This window comes from Stenella coeruleoalba (assembly GCF_951394435.1).
Source record: "Stenella coeruleoalba genome assembly, chromosome: 11".
Classification (NCBI taxonomy): domain Eukaryota; kingdom Metazoa; phylum Chordata; class Mammalia; order Artiodactyla; family Delphinidae; genus Stenella; species Stenella coeruleoalba.
In genome coordinates this window covers 21,305,125-21,325,871 of record NC_137157.1, presented here as the reverse complement: position 1 = coordinate 21,325,871, position 20,747 = coordinate 21,305,125, and the positions used below count along the sequence as shown (strand labels likewise).

Sequence of the window (20,747 nt, the reverse complement as noted above, 5' to 3'; positions counted from 1 at the left end):
CCTCCCTTACTCTTCCTCCCCAGTCCCTCCCCTCCCCTCCCCCCTCCCTCCTCCGGTTCCAGCCTTTGAGGCCGCGCGAGTGTGAGAAGCTATGGAGTAAGCCGGCGGCAGTGGCCAGGCGCCGGGGCTGAGCAGGAGCAGCCAGGAGGCGTTTGGGGGGGCGGGGGAAAAGAGCCCCAGCACCGCCCCTCCCGGGGGAGAAGGGGAAGAGGTGAGTGACCCCCCCTCCACGGGCACGGAACGACCTCCTTCACCGGCAGCGCTCTCGCTTGGGCTCCTCAAGCAGCGAAAAGGAATGGGGAAGGACCCGCGCCTGGGGTAGGCCTCCCAAGGTCCCCGGGGCTGGCGATTGTTGCCAGGTGACGGGCCTGCCGGGTGCAGGCGGGGCGGCGGGGCTCTGGGCGCCCGCGCGAAGCCGGGCTGGGGGAGCGGCGAGCTCCGGGGAGAGGATCTGGGAGGCCCGAGTCTCCCGAAGAGGCCTGGAAGCGACTGGAGACCCCGGGCTGGAGCCATCTGCTGGAGGGAGAGCCCCCGGCTCCGGCTCGGGAGCTCGGGTTTCCGTGGTGGAGATCTTGGTTCCCTTTTGGGAAATTGGACACTACTCTGGGACTGGGTGAGAACAAACAGCTCCCCTCGGTTCTGAGGTCCACCTCTGATAACCTGGGTTACCATCTAGGGCCCTACCGCCCGGCGTCCTTTTCTGACAGTAGCTTTAGTTCTGGAATGGAAGGTTATTGTTTGTGAGGTGGGTGGGGCAGGTGTTTTGTTAAATACCCGCTCCGAGGCTCCTGCACTCCTGTTTTTCTAAGCGGGAGAGAAAGGATGGAAGAAGGTTGAGACCCATGAGGCTTGCAAAAACTTGGGATACGACTGAATACATACCTATGATCAGTTATGAAGGGGACCAGTATTGTCACGTCAACTCCCAAAACAGTCTTCCCGAGACTCCAGACTCAAGCGAGTTAAAAGCACTATGTCGGTAGTGACTTACAATTGTAAGTTGCAAACTAGTATTTTTGTAGATCAAAGTCAGGAATCATCTGAAAAATGAAATGAAAATCATCTGAAAAAAAATCATCATTTTTTTTTACAAATTGGATTCTATGAGTAAGAAGTTTTCTAAGTCGCATTCGCAAGCCTCTCCATTCTGGAAAATTAATATAGTTTAAGATTAATGCTCCAAACAAACCTGTCACTAAAACCGGTCATGTTCTGGTAACAGCTTGAAAGTCAGGTGATTGAAGCTTCCTTTTGGACTTTGCAGGCCTTTTTCGTTTGGCTTCTTATTTTTTGGTTTAAATATTAAGTTTTAAAAAGTTTTAAAATAATTTATCAGCTGAGTGTATAAATAGAATTCTTGAGACACTATTAAACTGTAGTCATAAAAGACACTTTGGGGGGACTCTAAAGGAACGGAACCTAAAGGAAGGACCTTCATTCTGTTCAGATCCACTTAACACACATGCAGAAACCTTTTGTCTCTAAGATCCATAAACACCCAATAAAATAAATAGAAGCACATTGTACTTACATACACTGGAATATTTCTGTAAAAATCAACCCCATACTTGGGAATAACTACTCATACTCACATGTTTGAAATTCATGACTTATCCCCCAAGAAAAAGAGGTCCTCTTACTGTTTGACTCAAGTGACTAGCTTCATCATCCATCCCTTTCTATAGCAGTAGAGATTTGACAACTTCCTGTCTCTCAGGCCTCATATCAGTCTCTCTTGAAGTCTCTTGATTTTGCCTCTTTGAATATCTCTTGAGTCTGTATACTCCTGGTTTTCATACTAGTACTCTAGTTCCAGCCACCATCGTTTCTCATTTGAAGTACTTATGGTCTCCTAATTAGGGTCTACCTGCATTTACTGTGGCTCCCTCTAGTTTTCCACACCAGACTGAGTGACTTTTTCAAAATGTAGATCTAATCACATTATCTCCATGTTTAAAACTCTTCACTGTTTTTAAGCTCAACTAAAATCTTTAACAGGCTGTTTAGGTCCCTCTTAATTACCTTTGCGACCTCATCTCCACAGCACCTTCTGGCATTCTTTCCTCCTAGTCACTCTGTTCTTTCTGTTCTGCTTCAGGTATATGGCTTTTGATTATGATGCATCCTTTGCCTGGAAATGCTCTTCCTTTCCTTTTCATTCAGTTAATGCCTGCTCATCATTCAGCTCACGTCAGGGAAGACTTTCCTGATTACGATAGATTCCCCTAATTATATGTTCTCATGACACCATTGCAGAGTTGCCATGCTTATTAATACTTAATAAATTTATGAGATTTCCCTAATCTCCTGATACTGTGTAAGTGCTTAATAAATGTTTTTTAAATGAAAATTCATTGACTGCTTACTAAATGTGCCAGGAATTGTACTAAGCATTTTCTGTGTATCATCTTTAATCCTCACAACAGTCACTTGAGGAATGGGTGGCAATTCCCTCTTTAGAAAGATTGGAATTAGTGTTAGGGACGCTAGTTGGTGGTCATAGTGCTTGTATTAGAACTGGCGTTTGAACCCAGGTTTTGTTGCCACTGAAGATTGTGTGCTTAATTATATAATTCACTGTGCATCAGAATCACCTGGGGAACTGCTCAAACTATAAATGCCTTGACTGCACATTTATGCATTCTGATTCCAAAGGTTTGACATAGTACATAGACATCTATGTGTTTTAACAAGTTAGCCAGTCATTTAGATGTTATTAGATGTTTTTAGATGTTCACCAGAGTTTGAAAATCATTGCTTTGGAGTTTGAAAACCATTGTTTTAGACAACACTTCAGTGCTTTATGAGTTTCAGTTTTCATGCATTGTACTATGCTGTGTTTCGGATTTTATATGCTCTTAAATCAAGGGCACTAGGGAAGTGCCCTTAATGACCATTTCGTCTAATTTCCTACCCAGTTATTCCTTTTTCCTCTTTCTCTGGCTAGAGGAGCTGAATAATGAGACACTGCCACCCCAGTGCTGTTGCTACTTTTTTTTTTTTAATTTCAATAATTTCCAAGTATCTGGTTGACTTCCTGTAGTAAAAGCTACACTAAGTTCATGGGCTGGAAGGGCCTTCTAAAGAGTTGGATGTAATCTCTCCTCAAATTTTACTTATTGTTCAAATTAGTAGTTTGATATTTAAGTATATGTTGCCTTATAACCTCTCATTCCGCTTTTAAAATCTTATTGTATACAAACTTAATGATAGAAACAATGTTTTACTTCTTGTTTCTCCTACTGCATCTTAGCATGGTGTTTTCCACCTCTTCTGTACCCAGTAGTTTGTTGAATGGATGTGTGCTTCACTGTACATTGCTAAGTCTTCTTAGTTTTTTGTTTGTTTCTTAAATCACGTGTGTCCCCTGAAGTAATCTGTTCTAGCTCAACTGATAATAATTAGATACCTTCTGTAGTTGTAAAGAGAATGATTGTATTGAGCTGGTACGATCTTTGTTTCCTGAGTAAAATTAAACATGGTTTCTGTATAGGCCAAAGAATGTTTTTAACCATTTTTTAAAAACTGTATCTTTTAAAAACTTTTAGTAATCTGTAAGCCCCCCTACAAGAAAAAAAACACGTATTTCCAAGGTATATCTCAGGATCATCTTACATATAAACAGATAAGCACTGCATATAGAAGTATAGGTACAAAATTTTTACCAAGTTTTACGAAGCATTTTGTCAAAATTATTTGTCATGTTAATGTAATTCTTATTTCAAATTATAAAATTTTATGAGTATTTGTACAAATGACTATATAAGTGGTATTTCAAAATTCTCAGACCCTTGTACCTCTTAAGGACTAAAACTATTTTGAATTCATTTGTATTTTTTTGTGTTGTTTTTTGTAGTCAGTGTGTATTATTTTGTACTTATTGAAAGTCTAGTCTCTGTAACTAACAGTTACTAAACATAATTTCATTATCAGGTGTAATTACAGTAACCTTTTTATTTGCATTACAGTGTTTCCAACAAAAAAATCAAGCTAATTCTACTTATTGTTCAAATTACTAATCAGATTACTAAAAAAGAATATTTTATTCTTGGGGAAGTAGAAAAAGGGACTTTTGGAGTTTTGCTACTTGAAAATTCACAAAGTTTTATTTTATCCTGCTATATCTAGAGTTTATGAGTAGGCAGAACTGAAAGGATTGCCAGTTCCTTTCAGCCACCTGCCATCAGGTGCCGAATACCCAACTCACCTTATGCCAGGTACAAGTAAAATCTAGTATGAACAGATTCATCTACTGGTTTTAGTAAAAGCCAAGTGATGGCTGAATCAGATGGTAGGGAGATATAATCTTGGGATCATACTGAAGCTGCCCCAAGTCTTATTTTGGCTGGGATTTACAAGGGGAATATTGAATTTCAAGTGAATTCTACTAAATGGTGTACAAAGGACAATCACTTATACGAATAAATATTTCTATCACTTATAATTTTGTCTTAGAGAAATAAGACTTCTTTATTCATTTATCAAGTGAAATTTGAAAAGCTATCATTTTAAGAAAATATATTTGGTCTCTAGGTTTCTTACATGTCAAAGAGCTATTGCCGGGCTTCCCTGGTGGCGCAGTGGTTGAGAGTCCGCCTGCCGATGCAGGGGACACGGGTTCGTGCCCCGGTCTGGGAAGATCTCACATGCCGCAGAGCGGCTGGGCCCGTGAGCCATGGCCGCTGAGCCTGTTCGTCCGGAGCCTGTGCTCCGCAACGGGAGAGGCCACAACAGTGAGAGGCCCGTGTACCGGAAAAAAAAAAAAAAAAAAAGCTATTGCCAATAATTCAAAATCTCATTTAGGCTCAGATCTTATTTCATAAACTCATTCATTTCATTTTGTCCTTAGCCTTCTGTTACTCTCATGATATACTTTTTCTTTTTTTTTTCTCCCCTTCATTCGTCAAAGTAGCCTTCTGTTACTCTCGTGATATACATATTCTTTTTAGGTCTCCTTGGGTAACCTTTTTCAAGCCCGTAGTCTTAACTACTATACTGCTTTAAGCTCATGGTGCCCACATTTGTATTTTCAGCTGAGACATTTTTTTCTAAGTTTTTGGCCTGCATATCTAAAAGCCTCCTAGCTATATATGCATATTAATGTCATTCAGGCAACTCAACTTTAACATGTCCAAAATTGAGGTTTTCCTCCCACAAAACAAGCAATTGTCTCCTGTAGCCTTGCCTTGGTAAATGGCTTCATCCTCCGCCTAGACTCTGAAATGAGAGACTTGATTGGGATTCCTAGTTTTGTCTCTTTCCATTGTCTAATTATCTAGTGGGTCACCAAGTTCTCTTAACTTTTCTTAATTTTTCCTTTCCTCTCCTTCTTTACTGCTATTTCCTTAATTCAGCAACCTCTCCCTCTCAAAGTTTGTTTAAAATTTGATATATGATACATTTAAATGCATAATGAAGTTTAATATGTAATTATAAAACAAATATCCATGTAACCAACACCTTTAAAACACCCTCTCCACCTATTGTCTCTTTCCTATCTTCTCTATCCCTATTTCCAAGTGTCCTTTCCTTTGTTTTGTTTTTTTTTTTTGTTTTTTGGCCTATATACATTCTGAATTATGTATGTATAAAATTCCTGAAGTACAAATTGACAGTGTCTTCAGTCTTGTCATATTCCCTACTTCCACCCCTCGTATATCTTTCACTTTGCATGATGGAGTGATTAATCATTTTACTCAGGCCTGAAACCTATCTGTGGCTTATCATAGCTTGGTTTCTTACTACTTAATGCCCTTGGTAACCTGGCTTTTCTAAGTCTCCTTTGCCATACTTCTCTCTTTTCCTCCAGTTTTTATCTGAACTGCTAGTTTTTACTCCTACACTTGTCCCATTCTCTCTCTATCTAGTTCACTCCTCCTCCCCTTTAAAGGCGTGTATGATTTTGCTGTTTGGGGGAAACTTTCTTCTGTCTGTTCCTCTTCTTTTTGTTCCTGTAGCGTCTGTGTATGTATATTCTGTAGCATTTTATTACTGTAGGATAATAATGCTGTGGTTGGTTTACTTCTCTGTCTCTTACCTTTGATGGTAAGCTTTTTATGGCTTATTTTTCCTTTACTTCTTTCTTCCCCAGTTTCTTATGTGGTATCAGGTACATAGTGGGTGCTCAATAAATATTAAATAATTCACTGGATTAATTTCCATGTCTATTTCTACCTTGTGTACACCAGTGTTGACTCTGGGTGATGGATAGGCATCTCAAATTTGACTATTAACTCTGAAAATATCCTTTGTTTTCATACTGAACTATCTCTAGTTTTCAAATCACATCATGTATAGTCTTCCCTCCATGTCTTGGCACGTAGTAATCCTTCTTTCTGGAAGCTCCTTCCCTTTTCTCCTACCTGAAAAACACTTTTTTTTTTAGTTGGAGTATAATTGATTTACAAAAAAACCCTTCATTTTTGAGCCAATCTTCATGTTCCCAAAGCATGGTACATTCATACCTCTAGTTAATTGCTATAAATCTTTGCAGGTCTGAGTCTGCTACTGGACTGATCCCTAAATATCAGACATGTTTCCATTTACATCTATATTTCCAGTGTATGGCAAGTGCATGGCATGTAATATGTAGCTACTCAGGCAGAGTTAGAGGAAAGTATATGTAGATTTTTAAATAGCGTTTTTATGTCTCTTCCACCTCCCCATCAAAATCAGCAGCAGATGTTCATAGAGAACAACTTGGCATGGCAATGAATGTTTTCATGATGCCAGTAGCAACATTTTCTAACTGCTTACAGAAATGCAGCATTAAATTAAAAAAAGAAAGTGAATTTTTATTTCTATTTACAGATAGTTCAAATCTTTAATAGAAAGTAAATTATATGAATATAATGTAATTAACTGAGAAAATAGGACACAAACTAGTGCTGCCTTAAGCCAGTGGCCTTCCAAATATTTTTGCTTGTGTATTCTCTAAATAATTTTGTAAGATGTTGTACTTCTTTTTGTGTTTTAAGTTGATGGCATCTGAATTTTTTTGTCAAGGGCTAGATAATTACAAAGTATCTGATTTCTAGATTGTGGTGTATTATGATTATGTTTTACTTTTATCAAAACCTTGGAGTTTTTGCTTATTAATTGAAATAAATAAACTTGTTCCTATACAGCCCTGTGACGACTATCTTGTTTCTTAATTGTAATTCTGTGACAGATAAGGCATGGGGTTTTGCTGTTAAGAAATTAAGCACAACCCTCTTCAGAATTTCTTACCAAACTTCTTTTTGCTTTACTCTTAAGAGACTTTCAGGATTAATGTATTCTCAGATTGCATTTTCCCTTTTGGCATGCCTGCCAAAGATTTTTATACCCAGGGAAATACCCTATAACAAGACTGGGATGGCTGAGAAAAATATTTTACTTTGTTCAGGTGGGAGAACACTGTGAAAAAAGAGTTGGTTAAGGAAAATTTTGCAGGACACAGACTTGTTCTTAGGTAAATCAATTTTTGGAAAGAATACACATGGCAGGTGAAGGTTTGAAGAGTGATAGGACTTTAAACTTCTTTCTGGGCCATGGACCCTTAAACAATCTAGTGGACCTGTTCTCAGAGTAACATTTTAACAGCTTGTCAGTTTCTTTCTACAGAAGCCTCTGGGATTCTGATTGGAGTGCGTTGAGTCTATAGATTGATGCGGAAAATTGACACCTTAACAATATTGATATTGAGTCTTTCATTTCCTGTACAAGTTTTTAAGTCATCTTCAATGTTTTGCAGAAATTTTTGTTATTTTCATTGTACAAGTCTTTGTGTCTTGTCAAATTTATCCATAGGTACTTCACATCCTTGAAATGGTATTTTTTTTAATTTGCTTTGTTTATTGTTTTGTTTGCATCAATATTTGTCCTTTACATTTTTTACTTTCTTTGCAAATTTTTTCTAGTTCCTTAATTTTTTTTTTTAGCGGCATTTTTTTTTTCTTCTCTAGTTGCAGTGAGCGGGGGCTACTCTTTATTGCGGTGCGCGGGCTTCTCACTGTGGTGGCTTCTCTTGTTGTGGAGCACGGGCTCTAGGCATGTGGGCTTCAGTAGTAGCAGCACGCAGGCTCAGTAGTTGCGGCACGTGGGCCCCAGAGCATGCGGGCTTCAGTAGTTGCAGCACATGGGCTCAGTAGTTGCGGTGCACGGACTCCAGAGCACAGGCTCAGTAGTTGTGGTGCTCAGGCTTAGTTGCTCTGTGGCATGTGGGATCTTCCTGGACCAGGGATTGAACCCATGTCCCCTGCATTGGTAGGCAGATTCCTAACCACTGCGCCACCAGGGAAGTCCCTGTGTGCATCCTTTAAGAGTGAAGTCTCTGTTTACCTCAGTCCTGTGGAGCTCCTGCAATTGAGCCCTGCTCGCCTTCAAAGCCAGATGCTCTGGGGGCTTCTCTTCCCAGTGCCAGAGCCCTGGGCTGGGGAGCTGATGTGGGACTCAGAACTCTCACTCCTGTGGGAGAACCTTGGTAATATAATTTTTCTCCAGTTTGTGGATCGCTCCCCCAGGGTGGTATGAGATTTGATTATGTCGTGAGTCTGCTCCTCTTACCAGTCTCATGGTTCTGTCTTTATGTCTTTAGTTATAGAGGATCTTTTGGGGTAGGTTTCAGTCTTTTTCAACAGTGGTTGTGTAGATTGTTGTGATTTTGGTGTGCTCAAGAGAGGAGGTAAGCTTAGGTTCCTTCTACTCCACCATCTTGGCCACTCCTCCCTTCAAAATGGTATTTTTGAAATTTCAGTGTGCAGTTGTCTGTTTCTAGAATATAAGAATAGTCTTTTTTTAAAAAAAAGTATTGTTTTTGTATTCTGCCATCATGCTAAACTCACATATTAATTCCAGTAGCTTTCTTGTGGATTACTTATGACTTTCTCTGTACATGATCATGTTGTTGAGAATAAAGAATTTTACTTCTTCCTCCCAGTATGAATGTCTTTTATTTTGTTTTCTTTTTTGCTTTGGCTAGGACCTCCATTAGAATAGTGAATAGAAGTGGTAAAAGTAGATATCCTTACTTTGTTCCCTAATTTAGGGAGAAAGTGATTAATCTCTTAACTTTAAACGTGATATTAGCTATAGGTATTCAAAGGTGCCATTTATCAGGTTGAGGAAGTTCCTTTCTGTTCTTAGTTTGCTGAGAGTTTTTATTGTGAATGAGTATTGAATTTTTATCAAAAAATTTGTTCTGCCTTTACTGAGATGATCATATATTTTCTATTACCCATTATTCAGTTAATATGGTGAATGACGTGGATTTGTTTTTGAGTGTTAAATCAATGCATTCCTGAGATAAATTCCACTTGGTTGTGGGGTTGGATTTGTTGGATGTGCTAATGTTTTGTTAAGGATTTTTACCTGTTGATGATGTATATTGATATGAAGTTTTCTTGTGTCATTATTTGGTGTTGGTATCAGGGTGATACTGACTATAGAACATCAAAGTGTTCTATTGTCTTCTATTTTCTGGAAGAGCTTATATGGATCTGGAATTATTTCTTCCTTAAATGTTTGATAATATTCAGCAGTGAACCCCTCCGAGCCTGGAGTTTTCCTTGTGGTGAGAGTTGCAGTTATGAATTGCATTTCTTTTTTTTTTTTCTTTTTTCTTTTTTTTTTTTTGCGGTACACAGGCCTCTCACTGCCACGGCCTCTCCTGCCGCAGAGCACAGGCTCCAGATGCGCAGGCCCAGCGGCCACGGCTCACGGGCCCAGCCGCTCCGCGGCACGCGGGATCCTCCGGGACCGGGGCACGAACCCGCGTCCCCTGCATCAGCAGGCGGACTCTCAAGCACTGTGCCACCAGGGAAGCCCTGCATTTCTTTTAAATAGGATTATTCTGACTTTCTCTTCAGTTATGGTAGTTGTACCTTCCAAGGAATTTTTTCACTTTATCCAAGTTGTTGAATTAATTGGCTGGCATAAGATCATCCATAATATGATATCTGATTTGTTTAGAATCTTTAGGCTCTATATAGGATTAGTATCCGTAGGATTTCTTCTGTTTCTGATATTGGTCATTTTGTGTTTTTAAAAGTTTTCTTAATGTAGCTAGAGGTTTATCTTTTAAAAAAAAGAAAGAGCATGGCTTCATTGATTTTTTTTCTTTTTCATTTTTCTATTTAATAGAGTATTAAATTACATTAAATTCAGTCGTTCCATTGATTTCTACTCTTTTTTTTTTTAATAGATTTATTTTTGGCTGCGTTTGGTCTTCATTGCTGCACGCGGGCTTTCTCTAGTTGTGGCAGCCAGGGCTACTCTTCATTGCTGTGTGCAGGCCTCTCATTGCAGTGGCTTCTCTTTGTTGCAGAGCACAGGCTCTAGGCGAGCGGGCTTCAGTAGTTGTGGCACACGGGCTTCAGTAGTTGTGGCTTGCAGGCTCTAGAGCGCAGGCTCAGTAGTTGTGGCGCACAGGCTCAGTTGCTCCGTGGCATGTGGGATCCTCCCAGACCAGGGCTCAAACCTGTGTCCCCCGCATTGGCAGGTGGATTCTTAACCACTGCACCACCAGGGAAACCTGATTTCTACTCTTTATTTCCTTCTTTCTACTTATTTTGAGTATAATTTTCTCTTTTTTTCCTAGCTTCCTAAGATAGAAGCTTATACCATTGATTTTGGTTTTTTTTTTTAAATAAACATTTAAAGCTATAAATTTCCTATGGGGCACTGCTTTGCCTACATACCACAGATTTTTCGTTTTCATTCACTTCAAAATATTTAAAAATTTTCTCTGTGATTTCTTTTTTAGCCCTTGGGTATTTAGAAGTATTGTTTAATTTCCAGATATTTGCATTTTTCTAGATATTTATCTATCACTGACTTCTAGCTTAATTTCATTGTGGTCAATGAACGTATTTTGTATTATTTCAGTAGGTTTAAGTATTTTGAGACTTGTTTTATGGCCCAGCATATAGTCTATCTTAGTGAATGTTCCATGTACATATGAAAACAAAACGCATTCTGCTTTTGTAGAGTGGAGTGTTTTAGGTCAGGTTATTTGTTAGTGTTGTTCAAGTCTTCTACGTCCTTATTGATTTTCTGTCTACTTGGTCTATCTGTCCATTTGCTACTGAGAAAGGACCCATGAAGTCTCCAACTACACTTGTGGATTTGTCTATTTCTTCTTTCAGTTCTGTCAGGTTTTGCTGCATTTATTTTGAAACTCTCTTATTTAGTGTGTACACTAAATAGGATTGTTATGTCTTCTTGAGAGTTTAGGATTGTTATGTCTTCTTGAGAGTTGACAACTCTGTCATTATGAAGTGTCCCTCTTTGTCTTGAAGCCTGTTCTGCCTGTTATTAATATAGCCACTCTAGCTGGTATATTTTCACATTTTTTTTAGTTTTAAATCATCTTGTAAAGTGTGTTTAAAGTGGGTTTCTTATAAACAGCATACGGTTGGGTCTTGCTTTTCTAATCTAGTTTGATAGTCTCAGCCATTTAACTGGAATTTTAAATCATTTACATTTAATGTAATTATTTATATGGTTGGATTCAAACTTACTATTTGCTATTTATTTTCTGTTTTTCACATTTGTTCTTTGTTCCTTTCTTTTCCTACTTTTTTTTTATTAATTCAATTTACTTTAGGATTGCATTTTATTTCCATTGTTAGCTTTTTAGCTTTGTCTCTTTATTATTTTAGTTATTACTCTAGGGTTTATAATATGTCTTTAATATGCCACAGTCTATCTTCAAATGATGTTATACTACCTCACATATAAGAATATTTCAAAAATATACTTCCATTTCCCCCTCTCTCTTTTTTTTTTATAAATTTATTTATTTGTTTTTGGCTGCATTGGGTCTTCGTTGCTGTGCATGGGCTTTCTCTAGTTGTGGTGAGCAGGGGCTACTCTTTGTTGTGGTGTGCGGGCTTCTCATTGCATTGGCTTCTTTTGTTGCAGAGCACAGTAGTTGTGGCACATGGGCTCAGTAGTTGTGGCTTGCAGGCTCCAGAGTGCAGGCTCAGTAGTTGTGGCATACAGGCCCAGTTGCTCTGTGGCATGTGGGATCTTCCCGGACCAGGGCTCGAACCCATGTCCCCTGCATTGGCAGGCGGATTCTTAACCACTGCGCCACCAGGGAAGCTCCCTCCATTTCCCCTCTCTTATCCTTGGTTTGTTTTATCATATTTTTACTTCTACATATATTATAAGCACAACACATTTTTGTTATTTTTGCTTTAAATGATCAGCTGTCTTTCAAACATAACATGAGGAGTTTTTTATAAACCTGCATCATTTTTATTTTCAGAGTCCTCCATTCCTTTTGTAGATTCAGATTTCCATCTGGTATCATTTGCCTTCTGTTTGAAGGGCTTCCTTTAATATTTCTTATAGTAAATATATGGTGGCAACAAATTCTCTCAGGTTTTCATGAAAAAGTCTTTATTTCACATTTATTTTTGAAAGTTTTTTTTTTTTTCTTTCCCTCATGGCTTATAGAATTCTATGTCAGCAGTTTCTTTTAGCTCTTTTGAGACCTTATTCAGTTGTTCCCTGGCCTTTCCCTATTCAGCCTGTTCCCTAGTATAGTTTCTGATGAGAAGTTTGGGGGAAATTCTTATCTTTTTTCCTCTGTATATAATTTGCCTATTTTCTCTGGCTGCTTTTAAGAGTTTTCTCTTAATCACTGATTTTCAGCTATTTGATATGACATATTTAGGCATGGTTTTCTTTGTGTTCATCCTGCTTTGTGTTTATTGAATTTCTTGGTGCTATATAGTTTTCATCAAATTTGGAAAAGTTTTGGCTATTTTTCAAATATTATCTTTCCCCTTTCCCCCTCATTTTTGAGATTCAGTTATATATGTTAGACTGTGATATTGTCCCACAGGTCACTGAGACTTTGTTCATTTATTTTTTCCCAGCCTTTTACTCTATCTTCAGGTTTCACTGATCTTTTTTTCCTACATTGTCTAATCTGATAATTATATCCTCTGAGTTTTTTATTTGAGATATTTTTGTCTCTAGAGTGTTCATTTGATTTTTTTTTAATATTCCATTTTCTTTTATTATGTTCGTGCTTTCCTCTAAATACTTGTTTTGCAGGAGAAAAGAGAAGCGAGAGAATAGTCATGTCTCAGGTCTCTGGCGAGTCCCAGGACAGGCTGCCAAGTGAGGGTCCTTGGCTTCCTGTATGGAAGGAATTCAAGAGCCAGCCAAAGTAAAGTGAAAGCAGGTTTATTTAGATAGATAAACATTAAAATTGGCAGAATGCAGACTGTCTCAGAAAGTGAGAGCGGCCCTGGGATATGAAGTTGTTAATTTTTATGGGCTGGATAATTTCTTATGCTAATGAGTAGGAGGATTATTTCAACTATTTGGGGAAAGGGGCAGGGATTTCCAGGAACTAGGCCACCACTCACTTTTTGGCCTTTTATGGTCAGCCTCAGAACTGTCATGGCACCTGTGGGTGTGTCATTTAGCATTCTAGTGTATTACAGTGAGCATATAATGAGGCTCAAGGTCTACGGGAAGTCAGATCTTCTGCCATCTTGAGCCTAACCAGTTTTTGTCATATCCTCAATGGCTGTGTCATTCTTTTTTTTTTTTTTTTTTTTTGCGGTACGCGGGCCTCTCACTGTTGTGGCCTCTCCCATTGCGGAGTGCAGGCTCAGCAGCCATGGCTCACGGGCCTAGCCACTCCACGGCATGTGGGACCTTCCCAGACTGGGGCACGAACCCATATCCCCTGCATCGGCAGGCGAACTCTCAACCACTGCGCCACCAGGGAAGCGCTGGCTGTGTCATTCTTTTAACTGTTGTCCCCTGACCTCTTCCTTCCTGTCTCACTTGGACATATGATAGTTTTTTATATCTTTGCTGCTAATTCTATAAGCTCATTTTGGAGTCTGTTTTTATTGACTGATTTTGGTCTTGGTTATGATCACATTTTCTTGCTTCTTGGCATGTCTGATAATTATTGATTGCATACTAAACATTGTGAATGTTATATCGCTTAGTATCTGAAATTATTTTTGTCTCCATTCATGAGTATTGGGTTTCATTCTGGTAAGCAGTTAAGTGATCTATGATTAGTTTGATCATTTGAGGCTAGCTTTTTAGTTTGTTACGGCAGGTTTAGGATACTTTAAGAATGGTTTATTCTGTACCAAGGCATAGTCCTTCTGGGGTTTCTACTGAATGCCTTTAGTGATCAATGAGGTCTCTCCACTCTAGCTTGAAAAATTAAAAGATTTGCAGCCCTGTATGAACTCTGTAACTATTCAGCTCACAGCTCGCTATTTGTTCCTTGCCTGACTTTCTTACTGAACTCAGGTTCGGCTGCTTGCTGCTTGAAAGCCAATACTTGAGAGGCAAGTGCTGGTAAGAACGGAAAGGTGCTTTATTCAGGAGGCCAGCAACTTGAGGAGATGGCAGACTGGTGTCCAAAAACCCAACTCCAAAGATTCTGCTTGATCATGAAAGTTTTTAAAGGGAGAATCATTTGGGGAGGGGATCAGTCCAGTTTATCTGCCACTGTGTGCAGATTTTCTTCTGCTTGGTTGGTGGTGAGGTAACAGGGTGGTGTTCCAGGAATCTCATGCTCAACCTGAAGTTATAATCCTCTAACTGGGTGGGGGCGGGCCTTAGTTCCTGTAGAAGAACTCAAAGGTATTGTTATGTATATTCTTTGAGGACCAGGACCCTGCCCTGAGGCTGCATTATTGTTTCTTGACTCCTCCTCTTTTGTTTCTGCATTCCCTCCATTCCCTGATAAGCAATTGTTTGATTTTGCCCTTTGGAACTCAGGGAAGGTCAAGGGGGCTGAATGAAGCCTATTTCCTACAAACAAGAAATGGGGGGACACAAAGTATTTGTACCTGAGAGGGCCCCGTAGGGTCCTGCTCCGTTTCAACCTGGTGAAGTTGCACACTATGTATGTGCATCTTAGTATTCAACAAAGCATCAGGGGGACCCCTGCAAATTTCTGGAGCTCTTTTTCAGCACTGTTCCCTTCTCTTTTTTTGCCTTAAAAATTTTTTTTTTTCTCTTCTTCCCCCTTCTCTTTGAAATTCTGTCTCAGAAGTCCCAGCCATCTCAGCATCATTGAATTCCAGTTTCTTTCCTCAACTCCTTAATTCAGTTAGACTATGCTTGGGATTCTTTGTCTACTCCATGGTTTGCAGTGTGCCTCTAGGCAGAAAGCTGGGGCAACCCTAGAATTCACCTTGTTTGCTTTCTCACTGGGATCACATGGCCTGTGCTGCCTGTTCAATATCTGAAAACATTTGTTTCATATATTTTGTCCAGTTTCCAGTTGTTGAGGAGGGAGGGTAAATATAGTGTTTGTTCCTCCATCATCACCAGATATGTGTAAAATCTGAAAAATATTTTATTACCTATTGCTTGTTCATGTGTTATTGTCCTTTAGCTTTTTGTTTAGAAAATATTCTTAAGTGACTTCATAGTTCAACAGTGGACAAAACATTTATGAAATACAAATTTATTGCTTAGTATAACATTAGAGCCTTTCAGGTTTTTTATAGTTTTTTTTTTTACTGTGAAGATTCAGACCCTCTACACCCCTTTAAGTCTTAAAGGGTCTTATAATATGAACCATGTTATATAGTTGAGCAACATTCATGTTAGTGTCAGTGTGAATATGTCTTTTCTCTTATTGGTCTGTGACAATTGAGGTTGAAGCACAGTTCAGTTCCTAGACTTAAATTTGCATTCAAGTATATTGGGTTCTCTGAAGGCAAAACTAACATATAGCTTTTGTTTCTATAGGATTGTTTTGCTCATTGTTTGGGGTATATTAAGCTTTCAGACTAAATAATGAATAAATACTTAAAGAAGTAAAAACAAATGATCTGTGCTCTCCTATCCCCCTCTGTTTCTAGGTAACTATAACTACCCAGAATTGCAGCCATGGAGTCCATGCTTAATAAGTTGAAGAGTACTGTTACAAAAGTAACAGCTGATGTCACTAGTGCTGTGATGGGAAATCCTGTCACTAGAGAATTCGATGTTGGTCGACACATTGCCAGTGGTGGCAGTGGGCTAGCTTGGAAGATTTTTAATGGCACAAAAAAGTCAACAAAGCAGGTAAGTTTTAGTTTAGAGTCCAGTTGGAAGGAACACACAAGCTAATAAGTACCATAATGTGCATGTGTGCATTTTTATGTTAAGAAATGCTAAAAGTAATGGGTTCTTTAGTTGTCATTTCATCTAATGAAGTCATAGAAAAACAAATGCTTTTAAACATGCCCTTGAATCTCATTGTTATAAATACATTGTTTGATATATCATCTCATCTTGTACTTTAATTTTGTTTACTTAATAACAAACATATCAGTTGCACAAATGAGTGTATTAGATTTTAATATTTAGCAAAGTGGTTTTTATTATTTTTTTAACATCTTTATTGGAGTATAATTGCTTTACAACTGTGTTAGTTTCTGCTTTATAACCAAGTGAATCAGCTATACATATACATATATCCCCATATCTCCTCCCTCTTTTAGCAAAGTGTTTTAGAATAAAAATTGCCATGTTCCTTTTTATCTTTATCAATACATTACGACAAAATACTCAGTTAAATTCTTCTAACATTCTTTTTTTAAGCATCCTTATTCCCTCTATCAGGGGATACATTTGTGGCATATAATCAGTAGTATGTTTGGGGGTATATTGATTTAAAAATTATTTTAAAACTGTTCTTTTAGTGAAGAGTAGTTTGAATGAGTTGTATTTTTATTTTTATTTGACTTAAGAGACCAACAGACTGTTCTTAGAAATGTGGAGGATTGTTAGTGTTAAATTTTACTAACAACTTTCTGTTGGAATTGTTAAAGAATTGAAAAATCACCAGGTTTAAAATGTTTGTGGAAATATGTTCTTTAAAAAGAAGAATCAAAAAAGAAAAAAGAGGGCTTCCCTGGTGGCGCAGTGGTTGAGAGTCCGCCTGCTGATGCAGGGAACACGGGTTCGTGCCCCGGTATGCCGCGGAGTGGCTGGGCCCGTGAGCCATGGCCACTGGGCCTGCGCATCCGGAGCCTGTGCTCTGCAACGGAAGAGGCCACAACAGTGAGAGGCCTGCGTACCGCAAAAAAAAAAAAAAGAAAAAAAGAAAAATCACTTTCCAAAAGTACTTTTACTTCCCTATACGTGAAACATATCAAATTTAAGACATGGGATTTAATACACATATTTTCCAATGACTATCAAAATTGTACAATTGTGGGTATGCATTGTGACTTTTCCAAAACCAGCTTATTTACCAAACAAGTATGTTAAAGACGGAATTGGCTTTGGTTATCCTTTTATGAAGGAAGAATCTTGGTTCTGTGATAGATTGCTGGTATGTGGTTTGTACCCGACGTGTAAATCTTGTTTTTATTGCCATTTGGTTAGAAGTCTTTAAGTCCAAAGTTGATCTTTATCTTAAATATTGATTGGTCATTTTTTTTTTTTTTTTTTTTTTTTTTTGCGGTACGCGGGACTCTCACTGTTGTGGCCTCTCCCATTGCGGAGCACAGGCTCTGGACGCGCAGGCTCAGCAACCATGGCTCACGGGCCCAGCCGCTCCGCGGCATGTGGGATCTTCCCGGACCGGGGCACGAACCTGTGTCCCCTGCATCGGCAGGCGGACTCTCAACCACTGCGCCACCAGGGAAGCCCGATTGGTCATTTTTGAACATTGTTTTCTCTTTCACCAAGAGCTCATCCAAAAAAATAAATGGTTTCTTGAGTATTGACTACTTAAAAAGTTATGAATGAGGTCATGAAGTTATATAAATGACCAACCTCCAACACCAGCACAAATTGCTTTTATAATCAATTATAGAAAGGGAAAATGAAATAACACCAAATTTACTAAATTTTGCATTGTTTATTAAGAACGTGATAACATAATAGTGTCTTTGTCCTTAACCAAAAGAGTTCTAGGTGTTTGTGTTTATATCATTAGTTCATATGCTGAAATCCTCTAATGTTGGAGCTTCTGTTGTTGCTAATAGAACATGAGAACCAGGCATAAATAATAGATAGTTAATTAGATATTACACATTAATACAGCATTTCTCAACTGCTGACTTCCGGAACTGAGATCTCTTATGATACTTTAACTGTATTCCTTTTTTTCCCCAAATTTATTGCTTTGAGGAAAAAGGTAGTTTTAGAATATATCATTGCTCTCTGTGGATTTTGAATTTTCTTTTGCCTCTTTCAAACCTCAGAGGGTTAGAACTCTGAGTATCCTGTCTCGACTGCTGGCTAATTCCTTAAGGAATAGCTAAGTCTCTTGGCACTGAAGCCTCATTTGAATTTCTCCCTTAATTGAAAAGTTTTAGTTCTTTTTTCAATGGCCTCATTTTACTAAAAAGGAATCAGAGAAAATAGATAATCTAGAGCTGTACTTGATACAATATGGTAGCCATAAGCTATATATGGTTTTTTCAATTAATTAAAATTTAATAAGATTAAATTCAGTTTCTTTATTGGACTAGTCACATTTCAAATGCTCCATAGCCACATGTGGCTCATATTACCCTATTGGACAGTGCAGGTAAAGAACTTTCTATCATCACTGAAAGTTCTATTGGGCAGTGCTGATTTTAGAGAAACTGGGAGAAAAATAATGGAAAAGGATACTCTGCTAGTCGTTTTCTTCCCCCTTAAAGGGACATTGAGACTGAAGGCATCTTTCTTACCCTCTCAGCTTTATTTGATTTAGCATACAGTGTACTTGATTGTAGTTGTGTTTTATAGTAGAATATATGATCTTAAATTTGACTTTGTGGTAAACATCGGGTATGAGGCTTTGGGCTAGGAGATTTTCATACCTGTTTCTTTAAAAATAAATTTATTTATTTATTTGTTTTTGTCTGTGTTGGGTGTTCGTTGCTGTGCGCCGGCTTTCTCTAGTTGCCGCGAGTGGGGCTACTCCTCATTGCGGTGTGTGGGCTTCTCATTGTGGTGGCTTCTCTTGTTTCAGAGCACGGGCTCTAGGCGCATGGGCTTCAGTAGTTGTGTCACACGGGCTTCAGTAGTTGTGGCGTGTGGGCTTCAGTAGTTGGGGAGCGCGGGCTTAGTTGCGGCATGTGGGATCTTCCTCGACCAGGGCTCGAACCCGTGTACCCTACATTGGCAGGCGGATTCTTAACCGCTGCGCCACCAGGGAAGCTCTCATACCTGGTTTTAATAGTTAAAAATATGAAGGTGTTTTCTGTTGTTACATGGCAGTGAAATAAATACCATGATATTTAAACCATTGCATTTAAAGTTTAAATCTTGTTCTTTTCCCCCATTTCACTTTTTTACATGATCTTCAAAAAAAGTATCATAATTTCACATTGTCCAAAAAAAACCCAACAACAACAAAAAACACAGCAGTATTTCCACGTTAAAAGAATCCTTTTTAGGGTTTGCATACCCCTTTAAAGATTATCTGTGTATTTTTTCCTAGGGTTATTTCAAGTTCACATTAATACATGATTAATTATAATTTTCAGATCATGTAGAACTTTTAACTTTAAAATTTATTTTTATTTATTTTTGGCTGCATTGGGTTTTTGTTGCTGCACACGGACTTTCTCTAGTTGCGGTGAGCTGGGGCTACTCTTCTTTGTGGTGTGCGGGCTTCTCACTGCGGTGGCTTCTCTTGTTGTGGAGCACGGGATCTAGGTGCACGGGCTTTGGTAGTGTGGCGCGTGGGCTCAGTAGTTGTGGCTCCTGGGCTCTAGAGCTCAGGCTCAGTAGTTGTGGCACATGGACTTAGTTGCTCCGCGTCATGTGGGATCTTCCCGGACCAGGGCTTGAACCTGTGTCCCCTGCATTGGCAGGAGGATTCTTAACTACTACACCACCAGGGAAGTCCCAACTTTTAACTTTTTAACCTAAATGTTTGAAGACCTCTTAGAAGAGTAGTAATAATAGCACCTACGAAACTGATGAGAAAAAGTACATATTTATGAAACCTGGAATGCAGCACGATAAAGAATTGGTAAATAAAAAGTTACTTGCACCTGGTTACTTGTGCCTTCATTGTACCTGATTGGACATCTGTATTATTATTCTGTCTTTATGCTTCCAAAAATAAGTTTCTGTTGCTTTTTATTATTTTTGAAAGACATTCATTGAAGAAACACCTCATAGTGAATAATTTATGAAAGTGAAATTAAGAATTCTAAGAATCTTCAAGACAAGTGTATAGTTGATTTTTTGCAGTAAAATAAATTTCTTAGGCCAGTTTTGTATATAAAATGAGCCGTTAAGATTTTTAAAAGTTATTATTTAGATAAACTTAACCAAATACAACATGTAAACATGTTGAAATGGATAGATCTTTAAATACAGCTTATTAGCACTGGAAGCTACTATTTAGGCTCAAGTGCTATTTAGTTTCCTTTTTGAGTGTTTATTTAGAAGCAGCTCTTAGTTCTTAACCATTACTCTTTCTAGAATGTCTTTCTAGAGATGCTATAAAACATTTCAAGGTGACATTTAGGGAATTTAAGTTGTCTAATTTTTAAAATATAAACTTATTTTTAAGAACTCACATGTGGAATAGTGCACAAATCATGAGTGAGCAGCTTTTTGAATGTTCACCGTGAACACACCTGTGTACCCAGCATCCATATCAAGAAAACACTGCTAATACTCATGTCTCTTCATATTTATTACCTCCCCCCGCCCGAACCCCACCCCTTCTCTCCAGGGCTAACTGCTCTCCTGTCCTTTGACACTTAGGAATAATCTTGCCAGTTTTTGAATTTTGTTTAGGTGGAACCATAGCATGT

The 20,747-nt window shown here is 38.6% G+C and overlaps 1 protein-coding gene across 2 annotated transcripts in view; it reads left to right on the top strand.

Annotated features, from left to right (window-relative positions):
- The first annotated feature begins 15 nt into the window (after positions 1-15).
- SCYL2 (SCY1 like pseudokinase 2) overlaps positions 16-20,747 on the top strand; it is a 58,839-nt gene continuing 38,107 nt past the window's right edge. The window contains exons 1-2 of one of the 2 annotated variants that reach the window (XM_079935857.1): positions 16-211; positions 15,849-16,053. In XM_079935857.1, the coding sequence (XP_079791983.1) occupies positions 15,877-16,053 (177 nt within the window). In that variant the 5' untranslated portion in view covers positions 16-211; positions 15,849-15,876. Of the gene's footprint in view, positions 319-15,848; positions 16,054-20,747 lie in introns of both variants that reach the window. The other variant, XM_079935858.1, reaches the window with a different exon arrangement.